General features: G+C 39.0%; 1 protein-coding gene across 19 annotated transcripts in view; it reads left to right on the top strand.

The window, feature by feature from the left end:
* Window positions 1-20,957, top strand: part of LOC121917300 (band 4.1-like protein 3) — a 196,673-nt gene that overhangs the window by 129,555 nt on the left and 46,161 nt on the right. For all 19 annotated transcript variants that reach the window (XM_042443128.1, XM_042443127.1, XM_042443138.1 and 16 more), the window contains 2 exons: window positions 16,562-16,666; window positions 18,424-18,466. In XM_042443128.1, coding sequence (XP_042299062.1) covers window positions 16,562-16,666; window positions 18,424-18,466 — 148 coding nt within the window. The remainder of the gene's footprint in view (window positions 1-16,561; window positions 16,667-18,423; window positions 18,467-20,957) is intronic.

Here is a 20,957-nt window from a genome sequence, read left to right as displayed (position 1 = left end):
GCACGTGCCGTCATGACGCACCTCCAGCACTGCATCCACATGATGCAGCGCCAAAGGGGCATCATAAAGCTGTGCCGACATGACTATGGCACCCCTTGGTGGGAGCAAAAAGGAGTCGCTTTTTGCAGCTTCTTTTTGCGCTCTCCAGAGGTCAGATCAGTGCCGCGACATAAGATTGCTGCGACCCCGATCCAGCCAGTAAAGGGGTGGCTGCATGCCGCCCCTTAGTGGCAGTTTGGAGAATCCCTTAGTGAAGTGACCAAATTGACCATTGCACATAAATTCCTTGATGTACATGGCTTCCACAGTAGTACTGTTGGAAAGTTTATTGGTATCCTTTGAATCCTTCTGAATCCCATGAGTAGGAGAGAAACCAGAGTCTTTACTCTTCTGAAGTCTTGTCCAAGGAAGTGGTGGCAACATGACAAGATTCTTGCCTTCATGTGACCCACTTGTGGTTGACCACTGTTAGAAATCTGTCATCTATCTGGTTGGCCCCTTTCAGAAACTGAAGGTTGAAAATGTCAAATCAGTGTACTGATGCTTGAGGGTTTTTTTCAAATCGCGGTGGGAGAGCCTGCTTGTGTGCACAGATTGTAAGAGAATAATTTAACATTTTGTTGCACTGGAAAATCAATAGATTATGAACAGAATATATTATTTTGAAGTTCATCCATGCTGTTAGCAGAGTAAGTCAGAACAGGAATCACTTTGCAATTTGAAGCATTTATTTTCTTCTTTTTTTAAAACATAAGGATGTTATGGGCAACCTGAAGAAAAAATCACAAGAGGGAGCTGAATTGCCTAGTACACTGAGAGGCAGTACAGATTGGCACTTTGTGCTGGCCTGACTGTGTTCTAGGGGTGAAGAAGGGCTGAGCATTTACATGCTCAAAGCCCTTCCTCCTCCCCTGGGGCACCATCTTGGCATGCGCCCATTTACACGGGGTGTACCACAATGATGTCCCTCATGCTCAGCGCCCAAACAGCACAGCACACAGGGGGCATCATAATGCTGCACCACAGCAGTTATGGCACCCCTTCTATGGCACCAATCTCCATGTGCAGGCCGCGCCGTGTGGTTGCCGTGGCATGTTCCACTGTCAAACAGCTTTTACTGTTAGGAGGAACTTCCTGACAGTAAGTGCTGTTCGACAGTGTAACACACTCCCTCAGAGTGTAGTGGAGTCTCCTTCCTTGGAGGTCTTTAAGCAGAGGCTGGATGGCCATCTGTCAGGGATGCTTTGATTGAGATTTCCTGCATGGCAGGGGCTTGGACTGGATGGCCCTTGTGGTCCTTTCCAACTCTATGACTCTATGAAAAGTGCAAGTAGATAAATAGGTGCCACTTTGGAGGGAAGGTAAACAGTATTCTGTACAGTCATGCTAGCCACATGATGTACAGAATAGTCTTTGACAATGCTGACTCTTTGACTTAGTAAGATGAACACTATGATGATGATGATGATGATGATGATGATGATGATGATGATGATGATGATGATGATGATGATGATGATGATGATAAATGATTTATTTATAGCCCACAAGGAATCTGGGCGGGTTACAACAATAAAAAACATAGAAAATAAAATAAAATTAAAAATTAGTCCCTTCCCAACCCCCCATCCCAGTACTAAAATTACGATTAAACATTCAGCATTTAAAAACACTGCCCCCTACATTCAGATTTGACTTGACAATCTTGTAAAAGGGGAATACCTTTACCTTTAGCTGTAAATATGTTACATATTTTTACTCTGTATTGTGTCTGTATTGTTGTTAACAGCCTTGAACTCAATTTGGTAGAAAGGCACAATACATATTGGACAAATGAATCTACAGATTGTCTCAGTCTGATTATAACTATAGGCAAGGCTAGCAGGAAACCATGTACACTTTTCATTTCAGTTTACCTTCTTCTTCATACCAAAGGCTTGGGCCGCATCGCTTCTCTGCCCATGGTGCTCATCCCTAACCCTTTTTTCAACAGATGCAAGCAAACTCTCCCTCTCCCAATTTTGATTTTCACATTCTCAGAAATACTACTCTTCAGAGCCATTCTACACGATGGATATGCTGAATCAAATGGCAGGAATGCCTACTAAAAAGGACCTGTCTGAAACTATGAATGACATTTGATAAGACAGGGCTCCAGTCAAATAAATGAAGCCTACAGATAATGTAAGAAGTGGAGCATGGAAAAAATATGGATTGGATTACAAGGCTAGAAAACGTCAACCATATCCAAGTAGAAATCACTTGAAGATCATTCAGAAAATTTTGTCTGTATGGATGTGTATAACATGCATGTGTGCACATATGTGTATATATGGTGGGAAACGAAGTCTTCTCCCTCTCCTGCCAGGCTAGCAGCTCCATCAGATATGGAAAAGCTGCGGCCGTCTGTTTCAACTTTTTGTGGTGTATAATACAATCTGTCCAAAATTTTCAAAAACAATTCTTTGAGCTCTTGAGAGGCAAAAAATTGTGTCTCTCCCCCCCCCCCCCCCCCAGCTTTTCCTCAATTTTCCAGGGCAATGGGGTGGCTGAAATCTTGTGCCCATCTAACCATATATTCATTAACTGTTTCTTTCTCCATTTCTCTACCTAAAATAATTTTCAATTTGTTTTCCATAACACTTCATCCAGCTCAATTTCTTGTATCTTCTTCAAATTTTCTCTTGATTTGCATATAATTAAACCAATGTAAATTTATATTTTTCTTACTTAATTCTTCTCTTTGTTTCAATTGTATGTTCCCTTGTTCATCCTTTTTTACTAATTCCTTGTACATTAACCATTTTTGCTCATTGTTCCATCTTCTAAAAAAATGTTCATGTGTTAATAATATCCATTGTGGTATTTTACTGTAACATTTTCCCATTATCTGAAACCATCGTTTCAATAGGGTTCTCGGATGATTTTGAAATCTTTGTTGACTATCATTTTTTTGATACCACAAGTAGGCATGCCAACAATACCTTAGATCTGCCCCCTCTAAACTCAGGATTACCTAGTTTTATCCAATCTTGTATACATATGAGGCTACAAGCCCATGGGTATAGTTTCAGATCAGGTAGTGCGTATTCCCTCCCTCCCTTTTCTGCTGTTTTTTAATGTTTCTCATTTAATCCTTGGTTTCCTACATTTACAGACAAATTTTCTGAGTTCTTTATTCCAATTTGCTCTGATTCTCACATCATTTATGATTGGAAGATTTAATAGCAAAAACATAACATTTTTGAAAGTCCGTAACAGAAGCATTTGAAAAAGTGTGGTGGACTCTTCATTTTTCATGGTCTTTAAACAGAGATTGGATGGTCATATTGTGGAAATAATTCCATTGTATATTCCTGCATGCCTGGGGGTTGGACTAGATGGTCTTTGTGGTGCCTTCCAACTCTTAAGATTCTATGAACACAGGACAAGGGGAAATAAGCAGAAATAATAATTGCAGGAAAGAATGACAGCTCCTACAACTGAAGTGATAGGACTTGAGAAGGGAATGACAGACCTGGGATTGAGATGATGGGCTCAAGTATGGAGTCTTAAATCCGAGAATAGAATGACAGCCCAAGGACTTGAAAGATGATTCCATATTCACTCCCTGTTGTTTTTTCCCCCTTGGGATGTTGCTTTCATCCACTTGTCTTGCCTGTCTTCCAGCCTTCTCTCTACTTTCATATGTTATGTATACTGCTAGCCAACTCCTCTACTTTCATCTATGAGATCTGACCATAGCAAAGTTCCTGTATCACACCATAACACTGATCAGTCTTTCTCAGTAAATTGAATGGCAGGAACTTTCCAAAATCTCAGGCATAGCTCTCCTGTTGTCAGTGCCTCTGAGTCTGCTTTTGCCTATTTTGTCTCTCCCCTTCTCCTCCTCTTCAAAGCACACTCATAGTGATTATTACCTGATCCCCTCCCCCCTCACCATACCTTTCTCCTTTTGTGTCATATCTTTTTAGATTGTAAGCCTGAGGTCAGGGAATCGTCTATTATCCCCTCTGTTGTAAGCCGCCCGGATTCCCAGTGATTGGACGGCATATCCTATTATTATTATTATTATTATTATTATTATTATTATTATTATTATTATCATCTGTTGGATTCCACTGCTGTTGACGTTTAGACCAGTGCATTCCTGATCTGTTTTGGTTTTGTACTGATCTCAGGTCTTTTAAAACAAAATATGTCCTGCTTTTCTGTTATCTTTGTGGCTCTTTTAAATATGCACATTTTGGCAGCAAGATTTCTGCCATGGTCCATTGAACTAGTTGAATGTAGGAAATCTGCTAAACATTACAGCCTAGGGAAGGGGGACTGCATAGAAACCATAATTGTGATTGCATTTGGGATTCCTGTGTTAGTTTTTCCAGTCTTGTAAAGTCTGTCATTACTTGTCCGCATCATGCCTCCCTGCTAATGTGATTTAGCCCTGTGAGCCATTCCATTCTTTCCCAGGATCCATTCCTTGCTTCATTTCTAGCTTGCATGCCTTTTGCTGGAGCCTTGTCATATCAATTGACACATGGAGACAGAAAAGGAGATGAGAATTGTTGTATGGTTGTCTAGATCAGGGCTATTGATGAGTCTGCAGAAGGAATCCCTAGTTTCCACTGAGCAGGTGCAAAGACAGCTTTGCTTTCCTGATTCTGGAAAAAGACAGATAAAGAAGCTACTACTTTTAAAAAGCACTGTCAACTGATAAAAGTACTGTACACATATCACAACAGTTCAGTACTGTAATGTGAAAACTAGAATTAACAATTCACTTCAAAACATATCAGTTCTGGCAACAGTTTAAATATGTGGATTGTGTATAGGTATGGAACAAATAGCTTAATATCACTGCCTTATAATAAATTTGTTATCAACAGGACAAAGCAGCTGCTCTACTGGTGTAGGGTATGGAAGAATTATTCATAATGTTACCCTGTGTGTATAAGGAAAACACTGAACATATTTGTTATATAATACTGCTTCTACTGAACTCAGACCCTCAGCCCTTTTTAGAACGTGCAATAGATCTAAAGAAAACTGGAAACACACAACCTCATCTTCTGACTTCACAATTCAAAGCATGCTAAACACCAAATATTTTCCTGTACATAACATCATATAGTTCTGAATATGAAAGAACTTAACAGCCTCATCACTTTTAGATAGCATTTCTAGATACAGATTTCCCCCCCCTGTAATTAGCCTAGCTCAAACTTGGAATTTCACATTTTCCATTTATAGCACTACCTCGATTTTCCATTTCTTCCGTCTTATTTCCTGCCACACACACACACACACACACACAAATCTATTAAGGATTGAAAGATAGAATAGCTGCACAGTCTTTTGATTATTAAGTCATCTGAATATCATCTGAAAACATCCAGAGTGTGATTATGTTAGGCTTTTTTAGTAGATCAAGAAGAGTTTAATCAAATGTCTAGGATTTGATAACATCATTTTACTAAGAAGGGTGAGTGTATTCTGTTTTTGTATCGGCTGTCAGGACACATTAGCAGGAGGCAACCCTTTCGTTTTCTTCCCACTACCAGTGTAACATTTTTGTAACCATTACATTTTGTAACCAAGTCCCAACAACTTGCCTAATTAACCCAGGCCCATCATCCAGTTCTGTCTCTACACCAACAAAAGCAGTTTTCACCACAGCAAATGGAAGGGGTAAACCCCTAGCCCTTCCTCTACCTCTTCAAAAACTGTTCCCTGAGAGGTGAGGAAACTTTCCAGATCAGGTTTTAAGTTCTGGAGAAGGCTGCAAGCAGAAAGGCAAAAAAACCCTGCTCACACCAAATTAGATTTAAGCCAAGAAACTTTGGTTTGCAAAAATATTTTAAAATGACCAGCCTTACTGCTAAAATTACAGATGTAAACATCTTCCTCCATCGCTCACCTTTTGTAGAGCTGATGGTCTCCATTCAGGTCTGCTTCAATAGATCTTAATCCTCTGATATTTTCTAAATTAATATATCTCCTATAATTTCATAACATTGAAGAAACTCTCTTGTAAACACTATAGTTTGAATGCATGCAATACACTGATGAGATTGCTGCTGCTGAAGTCTTGAGCAAAGGCCCTAATTTGGTCTGATTCCAGAATGAGGACTAGGTCACCAATCTTCTTATCAGGATTTAGCAATCCTTTGGTTGCTGGGTTGTTGCTGTTTTATTTTTATTTTTTTGGATTAGTGCTGGCTTTTTACAATCAACAAGTATTTAGGAGGAAAAAGGTTGGCCTCTGTAGAAAATGTGCCATATTATACAACATCAGTGACACTTGATATATACTTGTCACTGTGACATAGAAACAATGTAATGTATTATCTGGAAATTGAAAGCCAACTGGATGCTGACATTTAATGATATATGCAGTTGTAATGCTGGAGAAATTGTTAGCAATAGTATTTGCCACTTATACTATTCATTGTACAGTCAGCCTTCTGTGTCCACAGATTCTGTATCCATGGATTCAACTATTCAGAATTTGATTTTTTTTAATCCAAAAGATACATCTTAATTTTGCCATTTTATATAAGGGACAACATTTTACTATTCCACTGTAAATAACAGAACTTGAGCATATATGGATTTTGGTATCAATGAGGGTGGCTGGAACCAAAACTTAGTGGATATCAGTGTCCCGCTGTATAAAATTAAACTGAAAAAAATAAATAAAAATTAGGAGTTCCGTAATTGGATATTGAAAATACTGTACTTTTTAATCCGTTGTATGAGGTTTTTTGTGGGTTTTTCGGGCTATGTAACCATGTTCTATAAGAGTATTCCTGATGTTTCGGCAGCATCTTCACAGAAGATTTACATCGTTTACTATTTTCCCTGTGAAGGCCCCCGTTGCAGCCTGTAAAGATACAAATGGGATGTCTAGTTTCACTCATGTGGCCAGGTGACCTCTTCCAATATCACAGGCTGAGACTGGGACCTTCACAGGGAATGTGGCAGTGATGGTAGGTAAGGGGGCATGTGGCTGTGTGGCAAACTGGCAAACAGCCAGTTTTCTTTTTAAAATACTTTAAGGGCTGTTTGGGTTGAGGTTGGGTCAGGACAGCCAGATCGACATCTGGTCTGCTTAACGCTGGGGAACATGGGCCTTTTGGTCCACACGTCCAGCATCAGTTAATCTAAAATGGTTTGGAGAGCTAAAAATGTAGAAAAATTGCTTTGCACTTACCAAAAGAAATTTGGGAAGGAAATATGGTGGGAGAGCATAGCCCTCCAGCCTTTGACATTTGGATTCTCATAGGATCTTCTGATCCTCAGCTCCTAGCAATTGCCAATCCTGTATACATGTTCCATTAATAAGGCTTGAAACACAGAAAGAAGAATCCATGTTCCTGTATGAAGCGATGATAAAAGTATCAAAGGACTACCTTAGAATTGTGTTTCTTGGGCTAAGAATGTTCAAGAGAACTTCAGGTAGCCCTGAGTGTAGAAACAGCTACAAGATATGATGCACCACTAGCTCTTTTTCTTGCTGCTTAATGTTCAAAAGGGTGGCTGCTATATGTAAATCTGAACACAACTTTTTGCATTGGTTTGTTGCTGTATTATTTGAATCATTGATATTTCAATATCCTGTCAACTTAAACAATACAGAAAGCCTGCTATTTTTACTGTAAAATTTTGAATGATCACAAATCCTAATCTTTTTACACATTTTAATAATCATAATCATAATATTTATTAGTACCCTGCTTCCCCCCCAAAATTGGGATTCAAAGCACCTTACAGTCTAAAAACACAGAACAATTAAAAACTTACAAATTACTAATTGATTAATATCCTTCTTTCCTTTCATATGAGACCCAAAGAGTGCGCCCTTTAAAAAAAAACAAAAAAAAACCCCCCGCATATGGTCGAGCCTCATTGAAAGTAATGGGGCTTGTGCATGTGGCACAGGCCGTGCCGTGCATGGATGTGCCACCCCTTGTGCCCCTGCACGCTTTCAACAAATGCTGAAAGCCACGTATAGTGCATTCATGTATGACACGGGTGCACTGTACCTTAAAACAATACAGCTAAAAATAATCGAATACAAAAAATTAAAAGCATTAAATATAATCTTCTTAAATAAAATATTAGTTTAAAACAGTTACAAACACATTAAAACCCACCCATTGTACTATTCAAACTAGATTAAAAACTGGTGTATTGAAATAGGAAAGTCTTAGCCTGCTGGTGGAAGGAAAGTAGGGAAGTGATTAACCAAGCCTCCCATGGCAGAGAGTTCCATAGCTTGGGAGCAGCCACCAAGAAGGCCCACTCCCAGGTCCTCACCAACAGTATTTAAGGTGGTGGGACTGAGAGAAAGCCTTCCCCACCAAAATCTTAAAACTCACATAGACTTGTATAGGGAGATACAGGGTTTTGAACAGCCTGGCCCTAAGCCTGGACATTTTTAATCTGTTTTACTTCACATTTTAATCTACTTTAAGAGTTGCATTATTTGAATTATGGGCCCGATCAGACAGGTCAAAATAAAGCTGCTTCGGGTCACTTTGGTGATATGCTGTTTAAATGACACACGCATCTTAAGAGGCAAGACGCTGTGCCAAAGTTTCACTCTAGTCCTTAGGACTGGGGCATGACTTTGGCATGGCTTCTGGCCTCTTAGGATGCATACAACATTTAAACAGCACACCTCCAAAGTGACCCAAAGCAGCTTTATTTTGGCTTGTCTGTTCAGGCCCAAAGTTAGATATTATGAAGAGTAGTGTAAAACAGAACATGCCTTTTCTTTTAATGCTCTTTATTCTGAATGTTAGCCCCGGTTAAATGTTATTTTTCTTGTCCGGAACTATGTTACCTTTAGGAAACTGTTAACAGTAAAAAAATAACTTATCACATAAAGAGAATAATCAGTGGAAAATCAGTGAACTGTGCTTTATGGCCTTTTTGCACAACTGTATGGCTGTGAACATCTGTAAATGCACATGTTTTTCTCAGGTTACATCTTGCCCTAGGGATACTAAAAAAACTGATGCCATCTACCTTTATAAGTGAGGCAAAGTTTGTAGTAATGGAAATGTGGCATGCCACTGTTGGATATAGTTTGCCTTATACAGTAACTTCTAGTGAAGACTGACATTACTTCTTCCTTCTGCCTGACAGAATTCAATAGTGATTCAAACCAACAGGCAGTTGAAAGGTGGCTTCTTTAAAGAAAAGATCCAAAGCTTTTATTTTGCCATCTTGGCTCTCCAACCACATTTCCTAATCTGTTTTTCAAATATACAGGATGCTTATTTTTATGTTCTACAGTGATCATGTGCACAGGCAGTAGTGATGTACACTGTGGGTACAATTATTATGAGGACCATAACAGAAATCTGTATTTGTATTGCATATACTCAGTGTCTACATGCCCTTTTTTTCACATAATTATTTTGTGCCCTTAAATCTGATGATTTTCATCTGCAACCGTATGTAGGAGTGTTAATAGAAATCTTGACTTTTGATGCCAGCCAAAGGAAAGAACAAAGTTACTGCTCTTGGAGTAGGATGATATGGATGGGATACTTTCTTATTGATTCCAAAAGGAGGTATTAATATTACTGATGCTATGAATGGTCATGTGGAAAATATCTATAAAAAGCTGACATTATTTGCTCTGCTTACAAACTCAGACTGGCATGGAGTTTTGAAATGCCTCGTGTTGTGCAGGATGAGTGTTTGCAGTTACACTGCTTTCATTGCCTGAGAAGTCAAGATTTCAGAGGCCGACCTACTATGAACACTAAAATCATTCAGCTGGAAGGGCTGGACATGTGCTGTTACTGTACTACAGACAAAGTGTTCCTGACATCCTGCTCAACATCCAGGCCTCTCCTACATGAATAATACTATGTACAGAATAGGTGAAATTATGTTTTCAGGTTTATAGGCTATATTTTTAAGTGTTTTAATGCTTGATAAAGATCTTTGTGTGTACATTTCTATTTTCACTGATTTTAATGAAAAGGTAATAGCATATCACTATGCCAGTAAAGGTAGACTGGCATAAATACAATAGCAAAATTAGAATTATGTATTTCTGAAAGTAAGCAGGCAAGGATCATGGCACACAAAACTTAATTTTGAGCCAGTCAGAATATAAATTGGCATGAGAAGAAAGAGAGCTTCGTTTTGGCACCATTTGTGTAGAACACTGTGTATTTTTCTGCTCCTGATTTATCATGGACAGTAGATCTGCTCTGAAAATAAACTACAAATTCTAGAACTGATGCAATTTATTTCAATATATTTATTGATGTAAATTCCCTGAACTGACCTGAGGACTAACAACACTATCTTCAGAGTCATATGACATAGTAGATGTAGCACCAATTATTGAAAGATGTCTGTTTAAGATATCACATGATTTTCCTCACATATCTTGTAGTAAGCATGTTTTGTGACTGGATAGTTTACAGTTCTTGCCTGGCATTCACACATTCTCATTGAAATAAAGCAATTTCTCTTTGCAGAAATGTATGTGCATTTTTGGCTCCAAAACCATGTTTTTAATGTAATATGCTTCTCGGTAGATATGTCTTTTGTGCAAAATGACTGGGTTTTGCACAAAAACAGCAATTTTGCACAAGATAATGTTTATCTGGAAACAGATTGTGAAAAAGTGTGGAGGGGGGGCTGTCAGTAAAACAAATCCACAGTATTTCTAAAAAGAACACACTTTTTCTGCAGAGTTTGCTTTTAATTTAGTACTATTTTAGTGTATTCCCTTCCCTTCAACTGTTTCTAATACAGTGAGTTCTTGATAATTGGTTTTTCAGTTACGCATTGTACACTAATTATTAATGAATATTTTTTAAATAGAGCTATGTGTTAAGCACCTATCTCTTGCAGTCTTCCAGTGAAACACCTTAACCTGCAGTTGTTCATTGTTGTTTATCAGAGCAGACAGCTGTGCAAAGTCATGAACATGCCAGTTTAAAACATCTTCAAGTTTGACCTTGCTTGGCTTTTAAATGTCAAAATATTATAGAAATGCAAATGGATGCAAACTGGACCATTGAACCTTAATTCTGAGTCCAGATATTTTATTGATATACTGTATATTCGTTTTTCTTGACCAATACTAAAATGGAAAGCAAAGGAAGTGATTGCTATACTGTGTAAAACTAGCATCTGTTTATTTAGAGACAGAACATTTTTGGATGCCTCGTCTTCTCAATGGCTTAAATCCATTCCCATGCTAATGAATTCCACTAGAATAGCAGGAAAAGGATTTCATTCCCCTTTCTCATCAACCTTCCAAGATGCCCAAAAGGTGCTCTGGCAGATTTTTTTTAGCCCTTCAGAACAGGTTTTGAGCAGAAGAACATGTCCTTTATTCTGATTTCACTGATGGAAGCAGTTCCAGCAATCAAATAATAACACTGGAAACTTTCCGTAGGGTACTTCAGGGGCTGTGTACAAATACACAATAAACAAAATAAAATAGATAAAAAGCTGAACAAAAAAGTCATTAAATAGTTGTGTTCCTGTTTTCTCAGGTTTCTGAATGGGAAGATATAAAATAGATTGCCCTTCTGCTAAATAACCTGATACTTAACATAATATTGCTCTTTTAATGCACTGCCCATTTCCATCATTCTAAATGGCTTCTTGATTACTTGTTTTCTGAAGAACCTAAGGAATTTGAGACTAAATATTTGGCCTTTGGGGGAGTTAGCAGAATGGAATTAATCTACTTAGCATAATTTTGCTGCAGTACAATTTAGATTGAGAATGATAATGTTCACAAATACTTATTATTTTTACTGCTTTGAATATGTATCCCTATTCCTATTTTGTACTGTTTGTTACTTCTTTAGGTGTCTCCACTTAACAATTAAAGATGTGCTTCTGTTTGCTAAAACAAAACAGTTCAGAAATGTCCTACCATTACAGCAGCCGGCCAAAGGGTCTAATTTAAGATGATTGTTGGAGAGTAAATCCCATTGGACTCAATCAGTTTTTGTTATTGTTAGCTGCCTTTGAGTCAACCTGGACTAATGGTGATCCTGTGAACGAGACGACTCCAAGCACCCCATCCTCCACTTCTCACAGGCCTGTGGTTTCCCTGATCAAGTCTATCTAACTGGCATACAGTCTTCCTCTTTTTCTGCTGCCCTCTAACAACCCCAGCACCATTGTCTTTTCTAATGAGTCATTTCTTTTCATGATCTGGCTGAAGTATGACAGCCTCAGTTTAGACATCTTGGCTTCCAGAGAGAGTTCAGGCTTGATCTGCTCTGGTTTGTCTTTTTAGTTGTCCATTGTATGTATCCTCAGTACTCTTCTCCACCACCACATAACACATAAATTAATTTTCTTCCTATCTGCCTTCTTCACTGTCCACCTGTCACATCCATACATGGTAATGGGGAATACAATGGCTTGGACTATTATAACTTGGGTGTTTATCTGTATATCTTTACACTGTAGGGTTTTGTCTAGTTCTTTCATAAGCGCCTTTCCCAATCCTAATCATCTTCTGATTTCTTGATTGCAGCCTCCATTCTTTGTTCTTGACTGCAGTCTCTATTCATGAAGCCATACATCTGAGAAAAATCACACTCGTAATGGAAGCAACTGCCACTCTTATGATGGCTCTCTTCTCTCTGTCTAGATTTGCAGTAACAAAAACAAAACTCTCTGGCCCACTTGAGATGCCAGCATTCAGCACTATCTGAGGACAATGCTCTCAGAAGTAGCTTAATGTACTACAGGTGCCCTGACTCTCCGTGCACTCATATACTGAGATGGCTAAGAGTCATCACCTGGAGCTATTCAGTATGATACAACCCCTGTAGTAAGTTTTTGCCTCATGCCACATGCTCTCACTCAGCGTTTCTTGGCAGTCTGGCAGTAATTGATGCATCCTATCAATCATAATATTTTCACAACAGTTTAAAGGAATATTGTTTCAACATCTTGATACCCCTCATGATGTTTGAACCTTATTGTACCAGAAAGTGGTGGTGGGTGATGAAAAGAGGGAAAAGTAGAGTTGGGTTGGAAGGAAATGTGTGTGTGTGGACTGTGGAATTTAACTGGTGCTGCAGTCAACTTCTTGAAAGCCCTTCTTGGTGAGAGTCATCACAATAATGCTGCTAGGCCTATACTAGAGAATAGTAAATAATTGCTATGACATCTAACTTGGATTATTGAGTTTTCATACATCTTATTCGAACTACCCAGAGTCTAGTCCCATTGAGTCTAAAGTCAGAAGAAGAACAAAGGAGGAGCAGGAGAGGGAGAATAGAGAATGTTTCCTAAAGAGAAGAGCCTTTTCTTATCACACTTGACTCTCCTCAACTTGGTGCTTTTCTTAATAAACAGATTAATTTTCTTTGGGGTAGGGAAAAAAAGGTAAAATTCTCTGAATTCATTTCCTACCTTTTTCTGAAAAACTTCCTCTTATGTTAAAAGGAAATACTTCACACGTAGGCACAGACATTTCCCCAACAGCAACAGTGATCTCAACACACACACACACACACACACACACACACACACAATGAAATTGAGCTAACAATGGTGCTAGCTGGCAGCTAGATATCTTCACTCTTTTGCTGCAAAAAGAGGAAGAGCAAGCAAGAGAAAGGGGATGGTGTGCTGCCCCCTCCCCCATTAATCTCTTCTTTTAAAGAAAGTACAGTAATTATTTAGTTTGGGTTATAGCACTGGTTTATTTTGATGACTGTAAGCTGTTGCATTTGTCTGTTAGTATTAATTCTCTGGAGTGGAGGCAGAAAGCTTGCCTCTTAGGCTGAGTGGGGAAAGTCAGCCCTCCCCTCTCCCCTGTTCCTTGCTGTCACTGCAGTTAATCATTTCCTGTCATTGGGAAATTGCCTTCCCCCAGTTCCCTCTGACACTAGGGACAGCTAGCAACAGAGCTGGCCCTTTATCAGAAAGAGACAAACCAGTTTTAATTGAACTGAGGTTCATTGTTTCAGGATCTTAAAGTGTCTATAACCTTTATAATTATCGGCCAGTATCGCTATTGCCATTTTTGGGGAAGGTGATTGAGAGGGCGGTTGCAATCCAACTTCAATCGATCTTGGATGAAACGGATTATCTAGACCCATTTCAAACCGGCTTTCGGGCAGGATACGGGGTTGAGACTGCTATGGTCTCCCTGGTCGATGATCTCCGTCTGGGCATGGACAGGGGTAGCGTGTCCCTGTTAGTGCTCTTAGACATCTCAGCGGCTTTCGATACCATTGACCATGGTATCCTTCTGGAGTGCCTAGTGGAGCTGGGAATCAGAGGCACTGCGCTCCAGTGGTTCCGATCCTATCTCTCTGGGAGGTTCCAGATGGTGCAGCTGGGGGACGTGTGCTCCGACAAGAGGGCCCTTACATATGGGGTCCCTCAAGGAGCCATTCTGTCCCCCATGCTCTTTAACATTTACATGAAACCGCTGGGAGAGAGCATCCGGAGGCATGGGGTGCGGGGTTATCAGTATGCTGATGACACCCAAATAGTCTTCTCTATGTCTCCGACTGATTCAGTGACCAAGGATGGCATCTCTCCTCTCGTTGCCTGTCTGGAGTCGGTAATGGGCTGGATGAGGGAAAACAGACTCAGCCTGAATCCAGAGAAAACGGAAGTACTCGTGATAGGTTCTCCTGGCCCAGGGATGGCGGTGGTTCCACCTGTCCTGAACGGGATCACGCTTCCCATGAAGGACTCTGCGTGCAGTCTGGGGGTGCTCCTTGACTCGTCGCTCCACCTTACATCTCAAGTGGACGCGACGGTCAGGAGCACCTGTCATCAGCTTCGGATGATACGCCAGCTGCGTCCCTACCTGGGCCGGGGGGGACCTTGAAACAGTAGTACACTTTCTGGTAACCTCTCGGTTGGATTTCTGCAATGCGCTCTACATGGGGCAACCCTTGTACCATACCTGGAAGCTGCAATTGGTGCAGAATATGGCGGCAAGACTGGTCACTGGTACATCCAGGGCCAGTCATATAACACCGGTCCTTAAAGACCTTCATTGGCTGCCTATTCGCTTCCGGGCGCAATACAAGGTGTTGGTTATTACCTATAAAGCCCTACATGGCTTGGGCCCAGGGTACTTGGAGGACCGCCTTTCCCCATATAATCCGCCTCGCACACTCAGGTCGGTCGGGAAGCAATTGTTGAGGGTTCCAGAGGCTAGATTGTCTACCACCACCCAGAGGGCCTTTTCTACCTTGGCCCCCAAGCTCTGGAACTCGTTTCCCGACAAGCTCCGCTCAGCCACCTCATTAGACCAATTTAAGAAGGGGTTAAAAACACACCTTTTTAAGCAGGCATACCCCTGACTTCTGTTCCCTGAAATACCCCCTCCTCCCCTCTCGACAGCACTGTTGAGTTGGTTTATTGCTATGTTTTATATTTTAAGATGTTTTTAATGATGTTTGATGGTTTTAACTATTGTCAATGTGAAATGTTGTTAACCGCCTTGATCTCAGGAAAGGCGGTATATAAATAAAATTTTTATTATTATTATTTATTTAAAGAGACTCCCTACAACTTAGAGGAACAGTGTTTCAAGTATTCAGAACTGGCTTCATTTGCAAAGTATACTGTTCTCCCCTTGTTGTTGTTGTTGTTGTGTGCCTTCAAGTCATTTCTGACTTATGGTGACCCTAGAGTGATGTATTATATATTATTTTTTACTGATTGTTGATTTTTAAACATGTTAGAATCTGCCTTACGACTAATCTAATTTAAATCAAATAAATAACTTTAAGTAAGGGGTATAATGAAATCTTCATCTTTGCTTTTTCTCTATTTTCTACCTCAAAAACTTTGGGCTAGAGTCAGTATTGTATTAATGGAAATGCATTTAAAGAGCATTGTGTAGAGATCAGAGAGATTTATATGGAAAATGGAATGTGCACCGTTTGTATGATCTAACTGTATTAGATATTAGCCCTGACAAAAGTTTTAAGTTTGCAGTCCAGTGCACAGCTACTTAGGTGTAAACACTATTAGACACAGTGGGATCACAGTAAACACAGACAGAATCAGACTGCAGAGAGCAGCAGCAATCCACTAGTCTAAACAAATTTGGCAGTGACTCATAGCACCTCCACTACCTCTGGTTCAACAAGTTTGCACAAGGTTATGGTCTGTTATGGTTCCCCTCACACCACCTTACATTTGTGGTCAAAATTTGTAAGATCTCATTTTCAAGTATGCTGAAAACATTTCAAGAGTTTTAGGAGTTTTTCACCTGCATGAAAGCAAAACATGGATATATCTTGCCAGGTGAGCTTAAATTAGCCAGTTTTCTCCTCTCTGCAAACCACTTTTAAGATTTTCTGACCAAGGCGTGACTTACTCTTTTTTATCCAATCCTCCTTTAGTTAAACTTGTTCAGTCTTTAGAAAACCAGTTTAACTGGAGCTTATCTGGAACACTGCCAGAGAAATTAAGGTAATATTCACTGAATTACCTAATTCTCAGAACAGTCTTGAATTTTGTAAATTTGACACTTTACAGTATTTCCTTTTCCTCTCTATTTTTTCCCCTGTAGAAACGCTCAAAAGGCCAGGTGCTGTTTGACAAAGTGTGTGAACATTTAAACCTCTTGGAAAAAGACTACTTTGGGCTAACATACAGAGACATGGAAAACCAAAAGGTAAGATTAGTCAATAATATAGGAAATTCATGAAATAATGATATAACAGAAGGGAATTATATCAAGCCTAAGCACAGCAACCTAAATAAATGAGACCAAGACTGTGCTATGAGGATCAGGCCTTGAAACTGGTTACTTGATAGCAATTCAAAATGCCTCTTCCAAGGTATGATTATATCTAATTTTGAAAATGTTTACACTGTAAAACATGTTATTGCTTCACAAAACCATTTCTACATTGCCTGATGTATTCCCGTTCTTTCTGATTTATACCAGTCCACATGGATTTAAAAATAAATTATAACCATCCGTATAGCTGTTTCCCCCCCCCCCTGGTTCTTGTGTGCCTTCATGTCATTTCTGACTTATGCCTATGCTAAGGGGAACCTATCACAGAGCTTTCCTAACAAGATTTGTTCAGAGGCGGTTTGCCTTTGCCTCCTTTTTTTTTGTAATTAAATGTTAATGCTGTGGCATACAAGCTGATTTGTTATCTACACAAGATACTTCCCAAAACTTTTATTACTGTGACAATGCCTTTATGTTGGTTCTAATGCCAACAGAAGTCTATGAATATACATTAACTTTATGAAAGAGTGCAAGCAAATAAGGAGTTTAAAATACATGAACAGATGCCTGTTGTTCCCCTGAAGCCAATGTATGTGATCTTAGTTTTTAAAAGAACATGCACTTCTGTAAAGGAGGAAAACTCTGTGCTATGAAATTAGTTGAATAGAATATTGTAGATAGTGGGAAATAAAAGAGAGGCAAACAATGAGAGCTAACAAAAATACTCCTATAATTCTTACAGTTAGCAGTATCTCTTCCCAGCAACAGCCTCCATATTATAGTCCTCACAAGCAGACACAACATTTAAAAAATAAACGTGTTCTTAGATTTGTTTATGAACCTGAAATTTATACTCAGCAGTACAGTTGGCTCTCTTCTTCCACTGGCTTGCCATCTGTGAATTGGAGCACCCACAGATTGCACCTCCCCATTCTTCCCAAATAGTGGCACATGACACAGCCACACTGCCATTAGAAACAATGGGACTTGAGGTGCCACTGATTTTGCTATCCACACCGGTGGGGGGGGGGAGGGGTCTAGAACGGAATTCCTGTGGATACGAAGAGCTAACAGTAACACACATCTGTTTACACAGCAAGGCTGATTTTGTCTTCTAGAGAGGAATACTCTTGCCCCTCCATGTCAGAGATCAATCTTTAGTATGGAAAAGTTTTCAAAGATTGATAATTCATATTATGAGCCATTTGGGACCTGTGTGCTGCATAAAATGTCTTTCTCTACACCAGTCATAATAATTCTAGGTTATTTTAATTGTACATAATGCCCATCTTCAGTATTACCTTCAAAAATGGGAAAGCGGAAGCTGGAAAGATACAGGCTTGCCTGCAGTCTCCTGGTAAGGTTGCTTTTGAGGTGAAAATTATACTGGAAACTTCCCAGTAATTAGCACATACTCTTTGCTAGGAAATCAGCTATCAGTGTTCACTTAGATTCTAAAATGAATGCACATGATTGGGAATTAGATGGAGTTAAGCACATTGGGTTCCCTTGTTTTCAAACAGAATGTTAAAGCTTATGTTTCTCTCCTTCCCATTTACATTCATGTGGCATGAAAGTGTTTGGGTTCAGCTGGGTCACTGTATTATATTTGTATCACTTGTCATTTAATATGTTTGAAGTGCAATGTTTGTAAATTTGATTCCAGTATTTAAAATACTTCTTTTCAGAATTGGTTGGACCCAGCCAAGGAAATAAAAAAACAGATTCGAAGTAAGTTGCAATCATCTATTAGAAGTGAATTGTACCATTTTACTGGATACTTTTTACATTCCCACTGCATTTTAAATATTCACTCAATTCTTTTACATTTTCTTAATTGCTTCCAAATAAAATGACTAATTGTTATGTTATTGAGCTATGTCATTAATGAATATAGAATAATATTTAGAAAGGTTAAAAAAACCCACCACTGACAGAATGGATTCCCCCTCACCTCTGGCTCCATCAGGAGAAATAACTGAAACTCTAAGCCCACGGATAGAAAATGTTGCTCTCTATGCTTCACAACTGCCATTATAAGCCATTACAAAAATTACCTGGTAAAACATCTGTAGCCATAGAAGTGTTCTGTCTACATTCAGTTCATTCCTGTTATTATTTGCATTTTAAAAATTATATCTCTCACTTTGGCATCAAGGTTACTTTTATTAACAACTGTTGGTTTAAAGTTATATTGTTATTTTAAAAAACCTGATGCTGCCCCTACTATCATCATTGTTTGACTTTTCAAAGTACCAGTGCTACAAATACTCTGAATAAAAGTGTCAAGGCAATCAAAAGTGTTTTTCTAGGCTTGATGTAATGCTTATAATGTGGAATCTGCTATAGCAAACAGATGTTGGTGGTTTTTCTGAATAACACTTCAAAAATGTAAAGTGTATGGAAACAATTACCTTTTCTACCAAGCATCCTCCATTTGGTATTAAAATATAGGTTCCAGTTCACAAACGTTCATTTATAGCAAATGTAAAGCAGTATCCTTTTCTAATGAGAAATATCAAAATTTTAAATGTTTATCTAAAATGTCAGAAACTTCTGCTCTGAAGAAAGTTCTGCTAACCAAGTTTGGTCCAGCCTCTGTTCATCTGCCAGTGAAACTAATATATTGGTAGAACAGACTCCTCTTCACCTCTGGCAGCCAACTCCTATCACATGCTCTCCCAAATCTGCTTCAGAAAGCAATTCTTCAGAGCGAACTTGAGAGGGAAGATTGGAAGTCATTCTGCGAGTGAAAGTTGGCTTATATGATATTGGATGGAACCCATAGGCTGCAATCTAGGGGATTTATCAGGATGGAAATCCAGTGTCTTCCAGTATCATTTCACTGCAAGCTTACAGCCCTAACCAGTATCTGGATGGCCACATGATTCCTACACTGGTCTGAAAGTATTGCTAATTCTACTGGAAGTAGGCTTATTGAAATGAATTGGAGATCTTAATCATGACTTACCTAAGTCCCATTTCAGTGGATCTACTTTGGGTAAGACTATTGGTGAATTTAGCTCACACTGCGAAGGTATGTGCATACTGTGTCAACTGGGCTAGGTTTGTATAATTGGTACTATGACTTCAGTGTTCTACATTTTAAAAATCAATATTTGGACAATCAAGAAAATGTGTGGAATTTGTTATTATGAATACCAAGTGTTGCCATAAGTCAAAGCCGGCTTGGCAGCTATTAACAAGAAACAGCAATATGAGTTTGAATTCTTAACCAGCAAGATCTGCTGTGACACTAGGAGATTATGCAGAATTTAAAAATGACAGTACTACATTAGACTGTAGGAAGAGGTGCAGTTATAATATGTGCAAATGCAAATCTGTTTCAGAGAACTTAAGTAGGAATTCATTACTAACAGGTATCACTGAAATTATTCTTCAGAAGTAATTCAAGAATATGAATTATGAAAATTTGTGTTAGCACACAGTGACACTTTTGGGTCTCTCCACCTGAAAGGTGCCCAGTTATTGTGGCAGTCAAATAAATCATATACCATGCTTTTATTTCTTGTTATGTTCCTACCAGTTGATTCTGACTTAAGGAGACTCCTTTATAAGGGCTTTTTTTGGCAAGCTTGTTTCATAGGTGGTTTGCTAGTGCCTTTCTCTGAGGCTGAGAGACTGTGATTTTCACCCAGTGGGTTTCCATGTCTGAGTGGGGATTTGAGCCCTGGGTTCCTAAAGTACTAATCTAATACCCAAACCACTGTACTACATCATGTGATCTAATATAATTTGGCTAAAAGTGGATATATAATTTTCTCTAATTCTTTCCCCTAGTTTTATTCTGTGTAAAATATGTGTATGGTCTATGGTACAGGGGTGAGAGAATTTGCTTTTATATGAAGCCACATGCATAAATTCAGACAGCAGCCTTAATTTTTTCCTTGCTTTACCTCAACAAAAGTATGACTCAGGGATTTGTTCACTAGTCAATCGGTTGTTTAGAATTCTGCCTATACTGAACAAACTAAGTATTGTTAAGGAAAGATATTTGTAAATATGGACAAAAAAGTACAGGGACGTTTATACAGTATGTGACAAAGGTTTGCTCACATTAAGAGTATTCCAGACCCTAAAGAACAGAATATAGAAGAATTTGTAGACAACTTAAATGTACATTGTACTTTCAGTATTAGCCTGACCTCTCTTCCATCAAGCACACCAAAGCTCTAGTAATACAGCTTGACACACCTTCAAC

This window comes from Sceloporus undulatus, unplaced genomic scaffold (assembly GCF_019175285.1).
Source record: "Sceloporus undulatus isolate JIND9_A2432 ecotype Alabama unplaced genomic scaffold, SceUnd_v1.1 scaffold_14, whole genome shotgun sequence".
Classification (NCBI taxonomy): domain Eukaryota; kingdom Metazoa; phylum Chordata; class Lepidosauria; order Squamata; family Phrynosomatidae; genus Sceloporus; species Sceloporus undulatus.
Note: the sequence above shows the minus strand (reverse complement) of the source record. Positions and strands in the feature narration are given on the sequence as shown.